Source organism: Hemicordylus capensis, chromosome 6 (genome assembly GCF_027244095.1).
Source record: "Hemicordylus capensis ecotype Gifberg chromosome 6, rHemCap1.1.pri, whole genome shotgun sequence".
Classification (NCBI taxonomy): domain Eukaryota; kingdom Metazoa; phylum Chordata; class Lepidosauria; order Squamata; family Cordylidae; genus Hemicordylus; species Hemicordylus capensis.
The window spans coordinates 2,540,303-2,563,057 of record NC_069662.1 but is presented as its reverse complement, the minus strand read 5'-3'; the positions used below and the strand labels follow the sequence as shown (position 1 = coordinate 2,563,057).

The 22,755-nt window shown below is 51.8% G+C and overlaps 1 protein-coding gene across 1 annotated transcript; it reads right to left on the bottom strand.

The window, feature by feature from the left end:
- Positions 1-5,244: 5,244 nt before the first annotated feature.
- On the bottom strand, positions 5,245-22,546 carry CLDN7 (claudin 7). Its single transcript, XM_053263017.1, has 4 exons — positions 22,238-22,546; positions 13,207-13,371; positions 9,754-9,838; positions 5,245-6,687 (listed from the first exon to the last, which is right to left on the bottom strand). Exons 1-4 carry the CDS (start codon positions 22,458-22,460, stop codon positions 6,522-6,524), a joined length of 639 nt encoding a protein of 212 aa, XP_053118992.1. The 5' UTR covers positions 22,461-22,546; the 3' UTR covers positions 5,245-6,521.
- Positions 22,547-22,755: the final 209 nt, after the last annotated feature.

Sequence of the window (22,755 nt, the reverse complement as noted above, 5' to 3'; positions counted from 1 at the left end):
CATCGGGGCCACAGAAATCACCATCAGCCAGTTACAAAAAGCAGCTTTACTGGGAACAGCCTATATTCTGCGACGATATCTGTAATAACAAGAACAATATTGATAACAAAATTCTGACATCCCAGGTGCTTGGAAAGGACTCGATGTCTGGATAAAACAAACCAGTCAATAACACCTGCCTGACTGTGTAAACAATAATAATAATCTGGTTGCCCTCTAAGCCAGCACAACCCCTTCCACAGGTCCAAGGCAAAGGGGAGGTTGCCTGGTTTTGATTTTGAAACAGTTCAGCGACAATGGCATCCTCTATTTCCAACACCTCCTCCTCCACCTGCGCCTGAGCAACTGCTTCAGTTGGTGGTAATTCTTCTTCCATATCTTGAGCCTGTGTTGCTCTTTTCAGTTCTTCCAGCTCAACTCCTGTGAATACTTTATTTCGTATTGTGAATCTTCTCTGGTCTGCTAGCCTTTGTTCTGTTATTTCTGTATCTGGATGCTTCTCTTTCCAAATTTGGTACATTCTTTTTAAATAACTTCTTCTAGTTGGACTAGACTTGTAACGGCAGATCATTATTTCCTTGTTGGCATTTTTTTCGGTTAAGCGAATATTTTTTTCGGTTAAGCGACGTTTCTTCCAGTAACTTTGCTGTCTTCAGCCCTGGTTACTCAACTGAAGATCCTGAGTCCTGTTGCCCACTTGCCACCAGATGTCCAGTGACTCCAGCACCTGGCGCGGTCCTTGTTGACCCGGGCGACGACCGATCCGGTATAGATTTATTAAGGTTATGTCTCACCATATTGTTGATGGGAGAGGCACTCTTTGTCTGGCTCCTCTGGTGAGACCTGTCCATCATGGTTGGACCTCTGGCATAGCTCTCACCTTCCTCAGAGCACGCAAGCCCCACAACCATGCCAAGGTAGTGCCTCACTGGGGGATGATAATCTGGTTGCCCTCTAAGCCAGCTCAACCCCTTCCACAGGTCTCCCCCATCTGGCACTTGGGCATTCTGTTTTCTCTTGCCCAAATGCAGAACTTTGCATTTAACTCTGCTCAACTCCATTTTCTCTGTTTGGACCCAATATTAGGGTATGTCCAAATCAGAGTGAACCTTCAGCACAGGGCTCAGGCTAAAAAGCCCTGTAACACTACCCTAGACACCTCCTTCTAGGGCACGGGTGGGCAAGCCTGGCCCTCCAGCTGTGGTTGAACCACAGCTCCCATCATCCCCAGCCACAATTGGGGATTGCAGCTAGGGGTTATGGGAGTTGTAGTCAACAACAGCTAGAGCGCCAGGTTTGCCCACCCCTGCTTTAGGATGACATGTTGGGGCCTGCTCCAAACACACAAAACCTCCCCCTAGTCTGGCCTTGCCCTCAAATCCACTGCTCGGTCTCTTGTAAGTGTTCACAACTACATGTTCCAACTCTGGAGAAGCCGCTGCCAGTCTGTGAAGACAATACCGAGCTAGATGGACCAGTGGTCTGACTCAGCATATGGCAGCTTCCTACATTCCTAAGTGACCAAGGGCGTCTCCAGAGGAGAGGTAAGAGAGAGGACACGTGGGCCCCCTCAGAGAAATAGTCCCTCTCACATTTCTGTTTCCAAAATTTCATATGTGGGGTCCAGCTCACCCACCCATAAATGCACTTTGCCCCTTCTGTGCGCCCCTGTCAGTTTCTGTCCTAATACCACTACTGGTTCACACTCATATATGCACCTGAGAATTCTCACCTGTTGTTGAGCAACCATGTGAGCTTGAGCAGCTGCCTACTCCCTTAACTCCACCACTGCAAAAGGCCAATAACTTCCCCAGAACTTGGGGGGTGGGTGGGGATCAGAGGCGTATCTAGGGAAAATAGCACCTAGGGCAAGCACTGAAATTGCGCCCCCTGTCCAAACATCTGACACCCACCTTTCAGATAACTTTACCATAATATCAGCTCAAAAATACAAGTCAAGCTCATTATTCTTTTAATATTTCAAAAACTATTTAGCAGTGGACGTAGCCAGACCAAAATATGCTGGGAAACTACAAATTTCAGTATGCTGGGGCTCATGAAATACCCAAATACTATGCGGAGGTGTACTTGGAAAACTAAACATAGTGCCTGTCTAATTCTCTACTATGCATTGTAGCATCACTGTTACATAAGTTTTAAAAATAAATGGAGAATTTGACTGTTCCCAGATACTCTGAAAATAATTAAAGGATATGCAGAGTAAACTGTGTCACTGCTTGGAATATATTCTAGTACTTCAGAAAGACAGTCAAAATGAGAGAAAGAGAGCAAGAAACTCCCAGTGGGCGTTAATACTAAGGATTTCACACTGATTCAAATACAAACTCACCATTCAGCTCAGTATTCACAAACCCTGATTCTCTGTACATAGTGCCAAACAGAATATGTGTACAGTGACTTATATTATATTTATTTATTTATTAAAAATTACCTGTAGCCCCTTTGCGGGGGGGCTTCCTAAAGACCATGGGGGGGTGGTCTGCAAAGGTTCCCCCTCCCTTCGCCAGCCTCTTGATTCACCGCAGCAGCCCATCCCAGGCTGATTTTCGGGCCTGTTCGGGCCTGCAAAAATCAGCGTGGTGACCATTTTGGAGGCCACCACACATGCTCAAATGGCCTCTGTGAGGCTTGGCATGGCCTCAGGCCTCGCAGAGGCCATATGAGCATGAGCAGTGGCCATTTTGTTTTTGGCAGCCATTTAAATTAATTTTAAATAGTGGCACCCCCCCCTTCAAGTGGCACCCGGGGCATGTGCCCTGCCTGCCCCATGATAGATACGCCCCTGGTGGGGATATAGTACCACCTGCTACTGAGTCAGACCATCGGTCCATCTTATTCAAGGTGTGGAGAAAGTGGATAGTGAGAAATTCTTCTCCCTCTCACGTCACACTAGAGCCAGGGGTCATCCCACGAAATTGATTGCCAGGAAATCTAGGACCAACAAATGGAAGTACCTTTTCACACAACGCATCATTAACTTGTGGAATTCTCTGCCACGAGATGTGGTGACAGCCAACAACCTGGATGGCCTTCAGAAGGGTTTGGATAACTTCACGGAGGAGAGGTCTATCAATGGCTACTAGTCGGACGGCTATAGGCCACCTCCAGACTCAAAGGCAAGATGCCGCTAAATACCAGTTGCAGGGGAGTAACAGCAGGAGAGAGGGCATGCCCTCAACTGCCTGTGGCTTCCAGTGGCATCTGGTGGGCCACTGTGCGAAACAGGATGCTGGACTAGACGGGCCTCCTTGGGCTGATCCAGCAGGGCTGTTATGTTTTTATGTTCCTCTAGTTCAGATTGTCTACACTGCCTGGCAGCAGCTCTCCAGAATTCCAGGCAGAAGTCTCTCCCAGCCCTGTCTGGAGATGCTGCCAGGGAGGGAACTTGGGACCTTCTGGGTGCAAGCAGTCAGGGGCTCTTCCCAGAGTGGCCCAGTGCTCACTAACATGTCTCCCATTCCGATGCACACCAGGACAGACCCTGCTTAGCAAGGGGACAATTCATGCTCCCAGCCACAAAACCAACCCCAGCAAAGCGGGGGGGGCCTCTCCTGCTGAGCAAGGGCCCCACCCCCTTGCTTACAGCTCCAATGACTTGCTGTTCCTAAGGAGCTGAAGCGGCCCCCGTTCTCCTCCACCCAGACAGGCTCCACTTCCAGAAGCAGCAATGACACCAGAAGTGGCCTCAACTCAAGACCGCCTTCTTAACTCACCGGGATCGAAACAAGCAGCTGCATGACCCAAACCAACCACGGGGTGGCGCTGCTGTTCCACCGATGGGCATTTCCTCCGCAGGCTGCTGGTTCACAGGCCACCTAGATGCTGACCCAGCCGCCTCTCTCCCTCTCCTTCAGGCTTCCGCTGCTGCGGTCAGCTCCCTGCGGACCCAGGTGTCCTGCATCCAGTGGCCTGCTTCCCACAAGCCCTCTTCTGCGATTGCGTGGGGCCCCCCACAACTAATATCCGGTGGCAGACTGCTTCTGAACATGGAGGTTCAATCAAGCCATACCAAAAGGTTATTGATAGCTCTCCTCTATGAATTTGTCTAATCCAGGGGTTCTCGAGCACAGGAAGAAGACCCGAGTTCAAATCGCCATTCAACCATGAAACTCACTGGGTGACTCTGGGCCAGTCACGTCTCTCTCAGCTTAACCTACCTCGCAGGGTTGTTGTGAGGAGAAAAATAAGCATGTACGGCGCTTTGAGCTCCTCAGAGGAAGAGCGGGATATAAATGTAAATAATAAATAAATAAGTCCCCAGATGCTGCTGGACTGCAATTCCCATCATCCCCAGCCACAATGGCTGAAGGGAGTTGTCGCCCAGCAGCATCAGGGGATCCAAGCTTGAGAACCCCTGGTCTAATCTCCTTGAAGGGAGCAGACTTCATTGAGATTTGAACTCAGAACCGCCCTTGACTGGACAGACACTTTGACATCCAAGCCAGTGTGCCTGCTCCAGCTTTACTTACTTACCAGCTGCCTTCAATCCCATCTTCCCCAGCTAGCCAAATCCTCTGTCCCCAGTTGGGCGGGGGCCGGGGGTGAGTGGGTGGGTAGCCATCACATTTCCAATAATGACCTCTACCCAGGCTCTGCCTCTTCAGTCCTTTAACACCCAAGCTGGTCTTGTGGTAGCCAGCATGTCCTGTCCCCTTTGCTAAGCAGGGTCTGCCCTGGTTGCATTTGGAGGGGAGATTAAACACAGGCACATTGTCAAATATTCCCTTCAGGGGGTGGAGCCGCTCTGGGAAGAGCATCTGAGATCCCAAGTTCCCAAGGGGGAGAGCTGGTCTTGTGACAGCCAGCATGAACTGTCCCCTTTGCTAAGCAGGGTCTGCCCTGGTTTGCATTTGGAGGGGAGACTACATGTGTGAGCACTGCAAAATATTCCCCTCAGGGGATCTGGGAAGAGCCCCTGCCTGCTTGGATGCAGAAGGTTCCAGGTTCCTTCCCTGGCAGCATCTCCAGGACAGGGCTGAGAGAGACTCCTGCCTGCAACCTTGGAGAAGCTGCTGCCAGTCTGTGTAGACAATACTGAGCTCGAGGGATCAGTGGTCTGACTCAGTAGATGGCAGCTTCCTATGCTCCTATGACAGAGGGGAAGCAGTATCAGGTTGGGTGGTGCCCATGGCCGGGCACGAGCGCTCATTGCCGTCACCTCCCCACCCCACCCCGGTGACCATGTCACCCTGCTTTATGGAGAGGACCAGAACCAGACCAGGCCAGCTTTTCTCCAAAAGTCTTCTTTATTATGTACAAAAAAATCCCAGCAACAGACAATTAATAAAAACACACACGTGCACAACCCTCACGAGCTATTGTGCTTTAAATAAGGCAATTGCTTTGCTCTAGGAATGCCTCCTTTCTGAAACAAATCAACAACACCTTTCATGCTGCCTCTCCTGTATGCGATTAAACAACATTTAAGATCTATCAAGCAGGCAAAATATTGCTGGATTTAAAAAAAAAAAAGAGAAGAGTTTCAAAACACAATGTATGGGTGAAGGTAGAAGCACTTGATAGAAGAATTTGGGGGTGGGAGGTCAGAGATGGTCTGGGACTAAGATACCGTCTTAAGATTCTAGAATTATCTTCTCAGCTTGATTGCCGTGAGTGTACTTATGCGCACATGCGTGTGCACATGCACACTTCCACAAATCCATGCATTTTATGGGAAAGCTAGGGGTTCACTATGCATCTATGTCACAGAGAGCTTACCTATTTGAGTCCTGTGCCACCCCAAAAGGATTTATTCTTCCCAAAGAACAAGGCCATGTAGGACACCTTTGTTAATATCACCCTAAATTGCCCCCTTAAATTAATGCCCAACAGTCACGTATCTCTCATTTGTGAGTCTCCTGTACAGTTGCATTCCTTCCTCACAGATTTCCTACCTTGTAAACCATCAAGGAAACTAATTCTGCATTTTGGGGTTCAGTTTGCTAGTACCCTGCCCCCATAATTAATTAATCCTGCCCACTGAGATTGGGCTTCATGTGTCAAAACTCTTTCAAGCAAACCTGGTCTACCCTCCTTTAGGTGTGTTACATCTGCACACACCCCTTAGTAAATTATTAATATTTGAATTTATATCCGGTCCCTGGATGGGTGGGGCAAACTTCCTAAACTGACAATAACATCCAACCTTGGGTCCCTCTAACCCCAAGAACATTGTACACAAAGTTAAAACCAGAGCAGTCTTGGAAAAAGTTTAAGTAGGATGCTACACCTCATAGGTTAATCACCGATGGACAACCCATTACTTTAAAAAAAATCGTGTTTATACTCCTAAAAGGGTACAATAAAATTTAAATATATATCAAAAACTTGGTGTGAGATTAACTTTAAAACTGCCTCCGATGAGGCTGAAGTTATACCAAGGTCATTTCAAAGAGTTCAGCGCCCCAGAATGGGATAGGCAGGTGGGGATAATTCTGCGGTATTCCAGGCACGAGACACGCATGTGAGTCGCAGAATTGACACTCGGTTGCTTCAGGTGATCAGACGTATTCCTTGTTACTGGGGGGCTTGGAGATGGGTTTGCCTTGGCTGTAGGGACGGCCGTAGCTGGTTTTCCCAGGACATGAACAGCAGAGGAGGCCACCACCCAGCAGCACCAGTGCTGCACCGGCCCAGCCAATGAAAATGGCAGATCCAAATTCATACCTAGAAGAAAGCCAGAGAATGGGGTGAGAAGATGCTAAAGCACTGGACGCTGCCTGCCTTGGCAGTGCATGTACTGTATTCCTAGACCATCCTGCAGTCTGTTGTCCAGCATGGAAATGCAGCTGCCTCTGGGGTGGAGTGGCTGCTGTTTATACAGCCGGGGCTGGAGAGCTGGTCTTGCGGTAGCAAGCATGACGCGCTCGTCCCCTTTGCTAAGCAGGCTGCACCTTGGCTTGCATTTGGATGGGAGCCTCTGTGTGGTGGCTAAGTCGACACCGACTTGACGGCACTCAGTCAACAGCTGGAGCGCCTCCGCTTGGCCATGCAAACTCCAGGGTAACAGAGGTTTATGGGGTTATCCCTCGACTCCTTTGAGACTCCAGAATGAAGTTGGACCTCCGCAGCCAATGAAGTAGAACTCTGCCCAGGAGAGCACTAGATCTACAAAGCTGGGAGAGAAAACACAAACGCAGGAATCTTGGCAAGGAAACACTCCCCCTTATACCTTCAATGTGCCTATACCACGTGTTTAAACCAGTTTCCTAACTGGCGTAGCTCTCCAGCCAAGGAACTGGCATCAGAGTTGCCTAACAGTGCTAGAGTCTTGAACACACACAAAAGAGCTGTTATTTCGAGGGTATAACTGCAAACCAGACTGAGCGTAAAATAGGTTATCAATTACCATGGTTACAAATTAAATCTGAGTAATAAAGAGCTAGTAAATTCCGTAACTCAATCACTTACACATTTTGGAAGATTAATTCTGTCTTATCAGGATCAGTCAAAAGGGATAGTTTCCAAAATTTATATACTACTGTTACAAATAGAAATAGGGACACACACACACACACACACACACACACACACACACCCCAAGAGTTTTGAAGGATATTTGGGAAATGGATTTGTGAAGTCCTATAGATGAGAGTAAAATGGCAATCTTTATGGAAGTCTGGGGGATTCCTGTCAGCTCCCATACAAGAGCTACAATGGAAGATTTTACATCCGTACCATTTAACGCCTGTAAAATTAGCATATGTTTCTCATAATTATTCTGCTCAGTGTGGGAGGGGGTGTAAGCAAAAGGGAACATTTTATCACATGTTGTGGTCTTGTGAAAAGGTGGTATGTTTTTGGCAAAAATTTGGAGAAATAAGAATTATAAGACAAAATGTGGAGTATTCTCTGGAATTATGGTTATTACATATATTTGTAGGGAACAATGCCAAGTTAAAAAATAAGGAACTTGTAATTTTTTAAATCTTGGTAGCAAAAAACTTGATTATTTAACAATGGAAAAAACTGGATCAATTAACAATTGAGCAGTGGTATAAGGTGTGGTCAATTGTGCTCTTAGAAAAGATCATTGATAAGATTAGATTAATGCAGGCTGTGAGTAGAATCGCAGTTCCACCGTATTTGGGCAGATTATATTATAACAGAACTAGATCTGCTTTTGGAATTTCTTGTGATATTTGGAAAATATGATTGTTAAATGTACTGTGTTATTATATGATACTGTTCTATGTTATGTGAATACTGCAAATAAAAATTAACACAAAAAACTGCAAACCAGTTTGAAATGGGATTAAAAATACTGCAGAAAGACGCTCCAAGTTTGCAGTACAGTTACTTGAAGGAGCAAGGTCTTCTCTGGAGTTAATTCACCCACCTCATGAGACCTGCTGGGAGGGCCCTGCTCAGAGTGCTGAGGCTCAGTTGCCGGGTTCACAGGACAGGGCCTTCTCTGTACTTGCCCCTAGGCAGTGGAAATCCCTCCCAGAGATTTATTCTGTGCTTTCCCTCCAGGAATTCTGGAAGTCACTAAAGACCATCCGATTTATTTTGGGCTTTTGTCCAGGGAGTAACGAGGGTCTTGTTCTGCTTTTTTGCTTTTTTTTTTTAATGTGTTTGTGGCTGCTGCTTTTTAATCAATTTTATTGTTTCAAATTGACCGTTAACTGAGATAAGTGTATACTACTGTGGGGTCCACTAATAAAGGGAGAGACACTAAAATAGGGAAGGATGAATGCGGGTGAATGCCGTTCCACTCAAAGCCAAGTTATGGTTCAGAATGAGGATTGCATACAAGCATACTACAGGTCATGCAGAAAGCTGCTGTCTACTGAGTCAGACCATTGGTCCCTCTAGCTCAGTACTGGCCACACTGACTGGCAGCAGCTCTCCAAGGTTTCAGGCAGGAGCCTTTCCCAGCCCTACCTGGAGATGCTGCCAGGGATTGAACCCAGGACCTCCTGCATACAGAGCAGAGGCTCTTCCACGGAGCCATGGGCTGATCCCCAATGAAGGGGATAAACCAGAGCCCATGTGGGAAAGGTGGCTGATCAACTGGATCCAAGGCTGTGGCTAAGTCAAGGGACCAGGACAGAACAGGGAGCACCTGGGCTCCTCGGTGATCTTCAGAAGGGCACTTTAGAGTATGGCAGGTCGAGGATGGAAGCTGGACTGCAGGCAGCAAAGGAGTCGAGTGGCGAGAGAGAGAGAGAGAGAGAGAGTGTCAAGACACCAGGTGCTGGGGGCCAGAGGAAGCAGCAAGGTTGGCTCCTCGTTGGGTGGGGAGGCTGGGTCAAGGGGGGTGTTTGGGGACTGGGGAAGCCAGAGGCCTGCCTGGGCACAGGAGAAAGGAGCCCGAGGAGAGGCAGGAGGGCGAAGGGGTCCTGAGGAAGGGCTAGCAGGGGGCCAAGGGAGTGGGGGCCTCCCCATCAAGGGTGGCAAGGGGAGGGCCTGAAGGGAGGGGGAGAGAGGCAGAGCCAGGGTGCGCCCGTGTTCTCGTCCAAGGAGGAGGTGAGCTGTTGGAGAAGAAGCTAGGAAGGGGGAGGTGGGGAGGACCCCAGCGTAGCCGAAGCAGCGGGCACAGGTGCCACGTGTGGGGAAAGGAGGGCTCAGGGGTGGAAAGAGGCCCCACGGGAGGAATCAAGGGGCTCTGCACTTGTGGGGTCCTGGCGTTCACAAGCAGCGAGAGAAGTGCGCTCAGGTCTCCCGATGCCACCCTGGTAGTCTGCGACTCCCACCAGGCAGCCGTCCCGTCCCTCACTGAAAACTCACTTGGAATTCATGGGGGTCAGGGGGTTGTAGAAGTCTTGCACAATCTGGTTCCCGTACCACGAGCAAGCGATCAGCGAAGCCAGACCTGAGGAAGAATGAGAGAGGTCACAGGACAGTTGCCCCCGGCTTCTTCCTACCCACGGGATCCGGATTCTTGGCTCACCAGGGGCAGCGCTCGAACCAAGGTGGTGTTCAAAATCCATGAACGTGACAAGGGATCGCTTGGGCTTTGCAGTGTGTCCCTTTCTGCAAATTGATCTCGGGATTCAGAGCTCTAACTGGCCGACGAAGCTCAGACTCTTCTCTGGCTGCCTGCACCGTACAGCTTCTTCTGCAAACCATCTCATGGAGCGGCTGCTTCCAAGCCAACAGCACTGCTGCCAGAAGGGCATACCAGTCTTTGTCGGTACCCCAGCCACAGCTATCCATCTGCACCTTAGTGCTATCCGGACTTGACTACTGCAATAAGTTGCTCATAGGACTACCCTTGAAGCCACCTAATGGCGCAGCAGGGAAATGACTTGACTAGCAAGCCAGAGGTTGCCGGTTTGAAGCTCCGCTGTTATGTTTCCCAGACTATGGGAAACACCTCTATCGGGCAGCAGCGATCTAGGAAGATGCTGAAAGGCATCATCTCATACTGCGCGGGAGGAGAACACGGTCAACCCCTCCTGTATTCTACCAAAGACAACCACCGGGCTCTGTGGTCACCAGGAATCATCACTGACTTGATGGCACACTTTACCTTTAGGACTACCCGTGAAGACCTCTCTGAAACAGGGTCCAAAATATGGCTCTTTAGCTGCTCGCTGGCTCAGAGGGCACGGAACACACCTAGCTGTTCCCCACACATTTCTGGGCATCATACAAAGTGTTGGCTGTAAATCGATCAAGCCCTGTAGAGCTTGGGATGTGGGTGCCTCCAAACAAGCCATCCCAATTGGTCTATGGTCTGAAATGATCTGGAGAGGCCTTTCCGAAGGTTACCTGCCTGATTAAGTCAGGCAGATGGTTATTGAAGAGGGAGTCTTTTTGGGCTGTCGCCTTGTCTCAGAAATGCTCTTCCAAGCCCACACCCCCAGCACTTACTCTTGTGAATTTTAGGTGCCAGGAAATGCAGTTATTTGCTTAGGGCTTTAAACTCTGTTCCTCTTGCTTGGGTCCCCAGGTGTGGGAGGGCACTGCAGTTCCACAATATCCTGAGAGCCCCCGGTCTGAGGTGTCCGCTTAAATCTGAAACACTCTTACTGCGATTCCGTCTGATCGAATGTTTTCATGTGTGTTTTGGAAACTGCTTGTGAGTTGCCTTTTGACTACAGGTCTCTTACTGCCAATCAAGACAGTCATTTTCTGCCAGCTCCCTTCGAGACCGTCTCCCGTTCGCAGACCCCTCTCTGCTTCCAAAGCACCTTCCGGCCGACCCAGAAGAGTGCTCTATTCTCCCGCGTCAGCTGGGTGCTTCTCTTCAACAGACAGCTCCATGTGGAAACGGCAGAATGAAATGAAAAATTTAAGGGGCCCTTTGGCCAAACGAGTTGCTCAATCCCAGACTGAAGCTGCCGCGTCTCGACTAATGATGACAAGGCTAGGCTCATAGCAGCAGAGAGTGCCTGGGAGCTGTGAAGATCTTTGCAGAGATTGAAAGGGATGCAAGCCAATTAGAGCAGATAATTAATCTGCAAGGAAAGCAAGAGGCTGGAAGGGTAACGGGATGATTCACCGGGCTCCTCCTCCTAAGCACAAGGGTTTCTTGCGCTAGTATTTTTATTCATATGCAAATTTGATCACTAAAATCCATGTGATTTAATTGGCTGGGATTTATTAGTCAGCCCTTGAGGTCTTGCGCCTGACCAGGGGGATTCTAATCCCCCAAATGCTCTTGCCACAATAAATCCATTCCTCCTCAACGGAATTGCCAACTTCTAAAGCAGCCCCTGTGCCTTCAACAACAGTCAGTGACAAATGTTTGTTCATGCTCTGAAAAATATCACCTGTTCATTGCTGCACATCAAGTGGCTGCTAGAGGCACAGGAGCAGGCCAGCAATGTTTTCTAGTCAGCTGGCAACTCCGGTCTCTAAAGATACCACAAGACTATTTGAAATGAAGACTTAAGTAGCCTATAAGGTGAGCATTGCAGAGCAAGTGTATTCTTTACTACATTTATCTCCCATTCTTTCTCCAAGGAGCCCAGAGCAGTGTACATGGTTATGTTTATCCTCACAACAACCCTGTCAGGTAGGTTAGGCACAGAGAGAGAGGGGGGGGTAGGTGACTGGCCCAGAGTCACCTAGTGAGTTCATGGCTGATTGGGGATTTGAGCTCTTGACTCCTCAGTCCTAGTCCACACTCTGACTACCACCCCACACTCACTCTGGCATGTGAGTCTCCAGTAGTGAATGTAGTTAAAGGTAAAGTTGTGCCATCGAGTCGGTATCGACTCCTTGTGACCACAGAGCCCTGTGGTTGTCTTCGGCCACCTCCAGCCTCAAAGGCAGGATGCCTCTGAGTACCAGTTGCAGGGGAGTAATGGCAGGAGAGAGAGGGCACGCCCTCAACTCCTGCCTGTGGCTTCCAGCGGCATCTGGTGGGCCACTGTGCGAAACAGGACGCTGGACTAGATGGGCCTTTTTGGGCCTGATCCAGCAGGGCTGTTCTTATGGTAGAAGACAGGAGGGGTTGACCATTGCCTCCTCCTGCGCAGTATGAGATGCCTTTTTTTCCAGCATCTTCCTAGATCACTGCTGCCCGATAGAGGTGTTTCCAATGGTCTGGGAACCATACTGGTGGGGATTCGAACCGGCAACCTCTGGCTTACTAGTCAAGACATTTCCCCGCTGCGCCATTAGGTGGCTTAGTGAATGTAGATAGCCATCTTTATTTGTAGTCTCCATCTCAGCACCCATAGGTGAAAAAGCTATTTGAACTAGTATAATTTATGCCACACCAGTGGAATCCACAGCGCCTTGTAGAATCAAATAGGCCAGGGTTTCTCTACCTTGGGTCTGCAAATATGGCTGGACTACAACTCCCATCATCCCTAGCCACAATGGCCTTTGGATGATGGGAGCTGTAGTAGTCTAACAGCTCCTGGGGACCCGAGGTTGAGAACTCGCGACACAGGCATCAGAAACAGGTCCCTGATCCCTAGGAGCTTACAATCTAAGAGAGACTCTGGGGAAACAGAGGCAGAGTCAAGGGTGGGGACAGAAGCATGCAGGGACGTGCAGTTACACCTACTTAAGGTTGGGCATGAGAATTGAGGGGATAAGAGGCCCGCTTTGGTCAGGCCATGACTGTTTCCATGGGGAGCTGTATTCCCTGGCGCTCATTAACACACCCACCTAGTCACCGTTTCCTTTGCAAGGGGACACACTGGGGATCCCACCCACCCCAGCCTGCAAACACCCAGGAGGAGCCGGTGGCCCGAGGCCGGCCTCTGCTGGCCAACTCACCCGCAATGAGGAAGATGATGCCCCCCGTCATGGCAATCCGAGCCTTCTTGGTCTTGTCGTCGCCTCCGCAGTGGGTGCACTTCATCCCCATGGTGGCAATGCAGATGCCGATCACGCCCAGCACGATGGAGACCACCATCAGGGCCCGCGTGGCTTGGAGGGAGGCTGAGAGAGGGGAGGAGAGGCCGGGGTGGTCACAGGGCAGCCCAGTTGGGCCCCGGGAACCCTGGCTTCAGCTGCTCAGGCATACCAGCCCCCAAGAATCCCCCCACACACACACACCCGCCTTTAACACTCCAGAGACCCTGCTTCCCCGAGACCCCAGGAGATCTTGCTCCTCTGCAGCCAGCCCTCACTTTGGTATTTCCCTTTACAGCAGGGGTTCTTAACTTGGGGTCCACCAGATGTTGCTGAACTACAACTCCCAGCATCCCCAGCTTCTGGGGATGCTGGGAGTTGTAGTTCAGCAACATCTGGCAGACCCCACGCCAAGGGGGCATTTTCAAATGCTTTTTAAAGGCCTTAAAAAAAAAAGGTTTTTTAAATGCTCTTGTCATTTTATTTTTTTTAATTTTATTAAATAAATATCTGAGCTCCAAAAAGCAAAACCATCAAGATTGTGGCATTTTAGTCGTGTTTGTTGGGTTTCATTTTGTCTTGTCTGTTTTAATGTGTTTCTTACTATATTTATCTGAATCCAAGACTGGTCCTCGCAACCCACCCACCCTGCCCCAGTTCTTTGATGTTTGAAATCAAGGGGGCCCTCTTAAATCCAGACTCCTCTTCCTTTGGGGTAAGTGCAGGTATAACCTGTCTTAAGCTCTGCTTTTAAGGGGGTCTTCTTAAATTCAGAGTCATCTTCTACTCGAGTAAATACGGATAATGGTATGCTCTTTTGTACCATGCTGTGAGTCACCCAGAGAACAGTTTGTTTATATGGCCACTGAACAACAAGGTTGTTGCTGATGATTGTCCCAGGAGGGATTCTAGGTCCATTGGTTACTGGTGGAAATTTCTGCTTTTCAGCCCTGGGACTACTGGCTGGTTGGAAGAGGCCCTGGTGGTCCCATATAGCCCACCCTCTCATCCCAAGACAAACAAGCCTGTTTCCCAATCATTCCAAACAGAAGCCAGACAAGCAACCCCACCTCTCAGTAGGTCGTGCCTGTTTAAGTCATGAAGACAGACTTCACAGGGGAGCCAGTTAGCTCTGGGTTAAAAAGAAAAAGAAAAAAACCTTAGGGGCAAGGCAGGGTTGGGCTACATGATAGAGGTTTGCAGGATTTCAGCTGGAGCAGACAGAGCAAAAGGGGAGAAACAAATGACCATCTCAAAAGGCAAGAAGCTGCAGCGGCCGTCCAGTGTAGCAAAAAGCTTCTTCGCCCAATGCATGGTGAACTTATGGAACTCCTTGCCACTGGCTGCTGTGACGACCACCCATCCAAAACTCCCATTTGATAACCCCTAAAAGCAGATCAAGCGAACCTCTTTGCTCCGGTTTCTTGACCGGGCACTTCAGGGCCCCTTCTCATTGCCGACAAGCTTGGCCTCCCGCCTCCTCCACTCCAGGTATCTTGCAGCACCAGTCGGCACCTAGTACACACCTCGCTCTCCCCGCTGTGTGGCCCCCTCCCCTCAGCCTGGGCTGGAAGGGGCCTTAATCTTTCCTCCCCCACCCCCAGATGATCGGCAGGTTTACAGACTGCTGTCTCAAACCACGGCTGGAGGTGGAGGGGCTTAATGGCTCAGACGCCTGGATTTTTCACAGCAAAACTGCTGCTTTCGGGAGAGGAAGAAATCCAGTTTGGTTTCCACCTTTGGCCTTCTTCCAAGGCACAACCTGGCCAGGAAAATACAAAGTCTAAAGGTGCCACTCGCTAACAAGCCATAAAGCCACACCTTGTTCAGCTCTCGACAGAGCCTGTGAACTTACAAAGCAGAGATAGCTTTTTCGGGATGGGGGGGCATCGGGACTCCTGGGGGGGGCTGAGGTCACAGGAGGCAGATCTGGGATGCTGGGAGCAGAGGGGGCCCCAGGTGGAAACCACCAGAGGTAACAGGAGCTAGGACTCCTGGGTTCTAGTGAGTTAGAGCTGGGTGTCACAACCCAGGGCTCATGGTTCTGTTTTGGCTTGGAATGCAGCCGCATTTTGCATAGAGTTGCCATGCCCCCTGAAATTCTGGGTTTCACCTGGGTTTTAAGCATCTCACCCAGCTGGCTGAGCCCACCCAGATTTCTTTCTTTCTTTCTTTTTTTAAGCTAAGCTCTCGCCCTTGTAGAAGCGGAGTTATGGAGCAAAACGTGCCGTCACTCTTCTGCTCAGAAATCATGTGCAAGCCGATTTACAGCATATGCAAACTAGGCACCCAGATTTGGAAAGCCAGACTAGGGCAGCCCTCACTTTGCAGCCTCCTCACAGGTCACACGAGTTGGGGGGGCTACGTTGAAGAACAGGACAAGGCCATCCAGGCTTCCCTCCCGGCACCAGGCGCCGCGATCTCTGAGCCTGAGCCCAGCTAGGTCTCTCCAAAGGCTTCTGCAGGCACAGAGCCATTCGAAGGGAATCCTTCTCAGCCCTGAGCCAGCCAGCCCCCCCACATGACCGGCCAGGCTGGAGGCCGAAGTGGCCACTTTAAAGGAACCCCACCCCCACCCCACCCCCCATGCTGCCACTTTCGTCCTGCGCTGGGGGAGTGCGCTGGTGACTTTGAAATCTCCGTGTTTTGAATGAGGCATTTTCTGACTCAGAGTTGAGAATCCAGGTCTGCTTTCCTTCGCCCCACCCTTCCCTCCCTCCCCCCATAGACAAGAGGCAAGGTGACATCACCCCTCCCCTAGGACAGGTGTATGCACAAGCGCGCGGAGGCACAAACGAACACCCAGCACCAACCAGTGCTGAACAAAGAGCCACCAAGTTTCGCTGAAACCAATCAGCGCGGGTGGATACAGTTCAGTGGCAGAGGGAGGGGAGGCCTGGCCTAGCGGCTACAGCGGGAAAGAGAGTTGTGGTCTGTGTTATAGGGTTAAGAGCCAGGACTCCTGGGTTCTTTTGGAAGGAAGCCCCCTGCAATTCCACACACCCCCCCAGGGAACCCAGGAGTTCTGGTCCTCTGCCCCATTCCTCAAACTAGGTTCCATTCTGTACTCCGGATAAATTCATGAAACCCACAGACACCATGCTCCTATTTCACAGAGAACCCGTGTGGTCTAGCAGTGGACCAGAGCTCTGGTCAGGGAGACCAGAGTGCAAACCCAGGGGCCTGTCACTACCTCTCAGCCTAGCCTCCCTCATGGGCAGGTTGTAAGGTTAAAAGAGGTGGCAAGAAGAACCTCGTATGATGCTTTGAACTTGCCTGGGGATGCAGAGTCTGGGAAACTGGACTTCTTCCCCCACCAACTAACAATGGTTTCCCCCCCTTCCCACAAACCCTGGGAATCCTGACCCTGCCTGTTTTACACTCATGCCCCAACCCACTAACATACAGGAACATAGGAAGCTGCCATATACTGAGTCAGACCATTGGTCTATCTAGCTCAGTATTGTCTTCACAGACAGGCAGCAGCTTCTCCAAAGTTGCAGGCAGGAATTTCTCTCAGCCCTATCTTGAAGAAGCCAGGGAGGGAACTTGGAACCTTCTGCTCTTTCCAGATATTCCCTGTATCTGACAGTGCTCATACTTCTAGTCTCCCTTTCATATGCAACCAGGGCAGACCCTGCTTAGCTAAGGGGACAAGTCATGCTTGCTACCACCAGACCAGCTCTCCTCTCCTGGCCTGGTTCACACGTCTAGCTTTAATGTGGGTTACTAGCTTGAGCGCGGTTGTGTGAACCCAGGCCAAGGAGGTTTGTGCCCATGTGGAATCGGAGATGCCCACCTTGGTGTGGATTCATACAATCATGCTCATATCAGTGACCCATACTGCTTGAGCTCCCAGTGATGGTGAGAATCAGGCAGAGGCAGATGGTGTGAATCCCGCTACCCCATGGCCCTCATGTGCCGCCGCCCCCCAACAAACTCCCCCCTCCCTTCCCAAGCATCCAGGAATCCTACACAGACCTCTGCCAGAATTGTTCTCTATAGTGAGATGATGTGGTCTGTGAAATGGGTTTAAAGGGAGGGGGAAGAATTCCGGGCCCCCAGGGGTTGGGGAAGCAGCCAGTGCTGATGGCTAAGGAGGCTGCCGCCTGGGCCTCGCTTTTCCTGCCTCCCCCGTTCCGCTTGTGCAGGGCCTGCTCCGTCACCTCTGCTCCCCATGACCCCTGTGGTTGCACTCCTGCCACTAAGGAAGCAGATTTGTTTTCTCAAATAATGGAGTGCGATAAGATTATCGGGAGCTCTGGGCTGCTGAGCCTCCGTTTTATAAACAGAGGGAGGCACTAGTCTGCAGGCACACCGAGAAGGAGGTCCGAGGGCCTGGCTCTCAGCCCAGCCTTGCCCTGCAACCCACCCAGCCCAGCCCCGCTCCAGGATATTCAAGGAATCCAGGCTTTCCCCTATCTCCAGGGGAAACTAAGGAGATCTACCAGTTCTATTCTGGCAGTACACAGCAGCGCCTTAGAGCTTCAGGGGAAACCAGGCAGGCCCCTGCCCCAAGGCACTCGCAGTTGACAAAACAGAACTGGGGAAAGAGAAGTAGGGGGAGCCAGACATTGCCGCCTTCCACACCCAAGGGCCTGCACCCTCTCACTGGGTCCCAAGTGTTTGGAGAGGGGAGGAAAACACATCAAGACTATACTCAAGCTCAAGCTCATAGAGGACTTGGTATTCTATCCAAGACGTTTCGTACGCCATTCTTCAGGGCCGAGCTTGCAAAGGTGTCACAGATGAGGTGGAGACCCTAATGCAAGTGACGCTAGAAAAGGAGAACCCCAGGAGCCCGCCGGGTTCTCACACTTGGGTCCCCAGATGTTGGAGCGGAAAGATGCAGGAGTCCTGGCTTCCAGACCCAGCTGCTCCTAGGTTTCGTTCACGCCCTCTGTGCTGCCACACCGGCAGGGAACCCGGAAGCCCCAAGTGGCGAATGCTTCTTGCTTTGATGCAGGGGGCAACCCTCCCCTTCCAAGGAACCCAGGAGTCCTGGCCAGCAGCCTCTCCTCCTCTCTCAAGGCCTCCCATCCTCCAAGAGAACCCAGGTATCCTGGCTCCCAGAAAGCTGTGCTTCCATACCTGCCCCCCCCACTTCCCTCCAGAACCTGGGCACAGAAGCTGGATACACAACCCACCAGCAGCCGCTCCTCTGTACGGGGGGACGGGACCCAAAACCTTTGCAGTCATGTGGTGGGCCAGGCATTTTCGTAAAACACACACAACGCCCAGAGCAGGTTTCTCTCACCTGAGACACTCTGCTGCCCACTTACCCACCCACCCCCACACCCATTATCAACACTAGAGATGCCCCACCCAGTTTTTTCAAGACAAACTTCAGGCCTTTGCAAAACAAAATGAGAGAACCGAGGTTGCAACTGAGGAGGGCTGGCCGGCAGCAAAACACAGAGCCGGTCTTAGCCGGGGCAGCAGACCCTAAACGGGCAGCAAAAATGTCCTCTCGTCTTTGCCGATTCTGTGCCCAAACCCAGAAGGGAATTAGACGCAGCTTAGTCTGTTGTGGGGCGGTGGGAGGAAGCCAGTGTTGTGAACAGGGCTCCTGGGAAAAAGCAGAGCTCAGGCTGGCAGGGCGAAGACAGAGTGTCTGATCTGAATGGCAAGGCTTGCTTAATGCGTGGGGGGGTTCAATGGTGCAGTGGGGAAGCCGAGAGAACAGGAGGCTGTGGGTTCAAATCCCTGCTGGTATGTCTCCCAGAACCGCAGCAATATAGGAAGGTGCTAAAAGGCATCTCAGACTGTGCAGGAGAAGGCAATGGTCCACCCCTCCTGTATTCTACCAAGAAAACCACCTGGTTGCCAAGAGTCGACACACTGACTCGAAGGCACAACCTTTCCTTTCCAGCCTCAGGACATGTTCCTGAGGGCAGGCGCTCCTGGAGGAATGAGCAAGTGCTTCTGTGCACATACAGAGCACATTTCTAACTCAGAGCGCCCAACACATCCAAGAGGAGGGGTGAGGTGGGAGACAACAGTACTTGGGCAGGCTGCAGCTCATGGACCTCTCTAGAAGCTGAGCACCAAGAGAAGCCTCTGACCCCAGCTGTGTGGGGAGCAGGCTGTGGGTATTTGGGGTGACAAAGCAGGGGAGGAAACGAAGGAATCGAACAATCACGAAGGGGGAATCTGGCTCCCACCTCCAGAGCGTCTGGTCATGCCCTTGGCAAGTCTCTGTCCTTGCCCTCCATTCTCCCCCTTTGTCGCTAGCACAGCTGCTGGCTATATCCCGAGGGGCTTTCAAACTTGCCCCCCACCCCAGATGTTGCTCCCATCACCCCCTGTCACTAGGGCCAAAGAGACTTCAGGTCGAACAACGTCTGGGGATCCAAACTGGACACTCCCCACAGCTCGCCTTCCTTCTCTGCTGTATTCGGTACCCTCTCCCACCTCATTTGTTTTGCAAGCTTCGCCCTGAAGAATGGAGTATTAAACTTGTTGGATAAAATACAAAGTCCTCTATCAGCTTGAGTGTGACTGTAGTATTGATTGTCTCCCCTCTTCTCCAAACACTCGAGACCCAGTGAGAGAGAAAGCAGGGAATTTGGTGTGAAAGGCAGCCGTTTTTAGCTTCCCCACCTCTGTTTTCCCAGTTCTGTATTTGCCAGCTGCAAGCACCTTGGGGCAGGGACCTTCCTGGTTTTGCCTGAAGCTCTAAGGAGCAGAACCAGTCTTATCCCCTTAGTTTTCTTGTGTGGCTTCCTGCCCCACCTCTTCACAGAACTGCAAGAAGAGCTGGGAGGGCGCAGAGGAGACTGTGACAAACCAGGGGAAACCCACAAGCAGAGGGCCTTTGTCATGCTTAGCCTGAAGGTGCGGCCCAAGAGGAGAGGGAGGGGTGGAGAGAGGCGGGAGGGAGGGAGGAACTGACCCAACCGGCCAAGTTGCTTTCAGAAAGAGGGACAAAATTCTACAAAAGGAGGAAGAGGAGAAAAGGTGAAAGGCAGTTCTGTGGTTTGATCTTTTCCCCCAAAGAAAAAAGTGATAGTTACAGGCTTTCAGGGAAAGGTGGCAGAAACCAGAAAGCAGAAAACAGGGGGGAAACACTCTTGTAGAGCTGGTGCTTAGCTTATCACACCACAATTTAAGAAGATGATTTGTGGACGTTTCAGGAGAAGGAAGCTGCGCTTTCCTCCGCCCCCTCTGTTTGGAGAAGGAGGGCTGGGTGTTCTTTGCGGCTGAAGTTGTCCAAACAGAGAATTAACAGCAAAGCCTCCAGCTAAGCCGCCCTTATTTCAGTCCTCCCATCATCCCCACAAGCCCAATTTCAGCCAATTCACAATCTCCCAGCTTGAACTAAGTAGCCCGCTTGTCGATCAGGTGTGGCTGGAAATCCACCACTTCCTTCTTTGCCAGGAAACTGGCTAATGCAATTAGGAATGCGACTAGGTGGAAGAGGCTGTCTTCTCCCCACACCTTGAAGTGGTGGGGAAAGCCGCCTATGTGGTAGACAGAGGATGAAGAAAAGGTCTAGGAGGGTAACATGCACTTTCTGGATGTTGGTGACTGAACCGCCGGTCTGTGTGTTTTCTAGCCGGTTCTCAAAACCTTTATACAAACATTTTCTTAAGAGAACCTGTAACTAACTAGATGAGTCAAGATTATGGGTAGTAACAGGTTCATTTCAAAACATGCCGCCCCGAATCTATTTCTAGTGTTCACAGAGAAACCCAGAGGGCCTCTGCTCCGGCGATGGGCTGTGCCTTTGCCCCGCCAGAGCCAGGCCTTAACCAGTTAGCCCACATAGTTTCAGGGTTGTTTTTTTTAAAAAAAGGATCCCCCAGAGAAGAGCAGTGTCCTCTTCCCTTCAAAGTACTTCACTCACAAACCAGTAAGCAAGCAGAATTTAAGCGGCAGGCAGGGGAGAAACACCACCACTGAAAGGCTCCTGATGCAAAAGTGTCCTTTCCGTCTCCCCCGCCCCCCAAAAGGGGGCTGATTACACACTTTAAAGGTTTGGTCTCTAAGAAGATGCCCAAGAGCTTTGCAAACTGCTCATTAGGGAAATATTTATTTCCTAGTTGTTAAATTTATACACCACCTTTCATTAAAAACAATCTCCACGAATATTCAGATTCAGGGGAGGGGGATTCCGAGACGAGAGACCTGGAGGGGGGCTGGGCCGTTCTTCAACCCCCCCGCCCCATTGCTGCTACTGCCCCACAACTAAACAGAGAAGCAAACAGCCCAGAGGTTTGCATTTCTGGGTGCGGCCGCGATGGAGAGAAAGGCGAGGGGGCAGGCAGAGAAGGCGGCGGCGGGGGGGGGGAGAGAATAGCCCCCCGCCCCCACGAGGCCAAGGGCGGGATCCGCCTGGGCGCCGCTTTCTGCCCCCCGCCCCCGCCTGCTGCTGCAGCCCCGCGCAGAGCCCCAAAGATGCGGCAGCTCCTCCAGCCAAGGGGTGCGCCCGGCGGGGAGGGGGGCGCTGGCGGGCCGGCAGGCTGGGGGTTGCGTGTGGGGCGGCGGAGAGGGGCAGGGAGGAGAAGAAGCCGTCGAGTTAATCAGTACCCGGCGGGGGCCAAAGGCCAAGAGGCGTCCCTGGAGAAAGGGAGGGAGGCGCGCTCTCCTGGCCCCGCGCCCCCGCCCCGGAGCCGGCTTCGCGCTCCCGCCCTCCACGGCCTTGCAGGCTTGCGGGTGTCCGCTGGGCTGGGCGCCCCTGGCCCCTGCTGCCTCCCCGCCAGGGCCCAGCGCACGGTGGGGAGCCCCCCACAGACCCGCCTCTCTCCATGCTCAGCGAATTCCCGGGCCCCAGTGAGGGGGGCCAGGCCAGCGCCCTCCTGCCTCCTGGCCCAACGTACTCATCTCCCAAGCGGCCCCCGGGGTCTCTGCCCCGACTCCTCTCCAAAGCGCCGCCCTGCTGCCATGCCCGCTTCCCCTTGAGCCCCCCGAGGGCGGGCCGGGGGCGCTCGCTCTCCTTCCCCGGCCTCACCTTTGAGACTCAGCACCGAGTCGTAGACCTTGCACTGGATCTGGCCGGTGCTCTGCCAAGCGCAGGTCATCCAGAGGCCCTGGTAGACGGCCACGGCGGTGATGATGTTGCCGTCGGCGTAGGAGGACATTTGCCACTGGGGCAGGATGGTGGCCACGATGGTGGCGATCCAGCCCAGCAGGGCCAGCGCGAAGCCCAGCAGTTGCAAGCCTGAGTTGGCCATGGCGGAGGAAAGAGGGAGGAGGAGGAGGAGAAAAGGCCGACTCGACGACGGAGCAGGAGCGAAGGCGCCGCTAGACCTGCCGTTGTTGCTACCTGCGCGCCAGGTGAGCGCACCTGCATTTATGCCCTAGCCCGGGAGGGGGGCGGGGGCGAGACATCCGGGGAGGAGGGGGGAGTGGCAGCTGAAACCGACACCTGAGGAGAGGCCGAAGTTGCTTCCTGGAGGACGGAGAGCCCAGCAACAGGGGGTTCATTGGCCCTGCTGCTGCTGCTGCTGCTTGTTGCGCCTGGCCCTT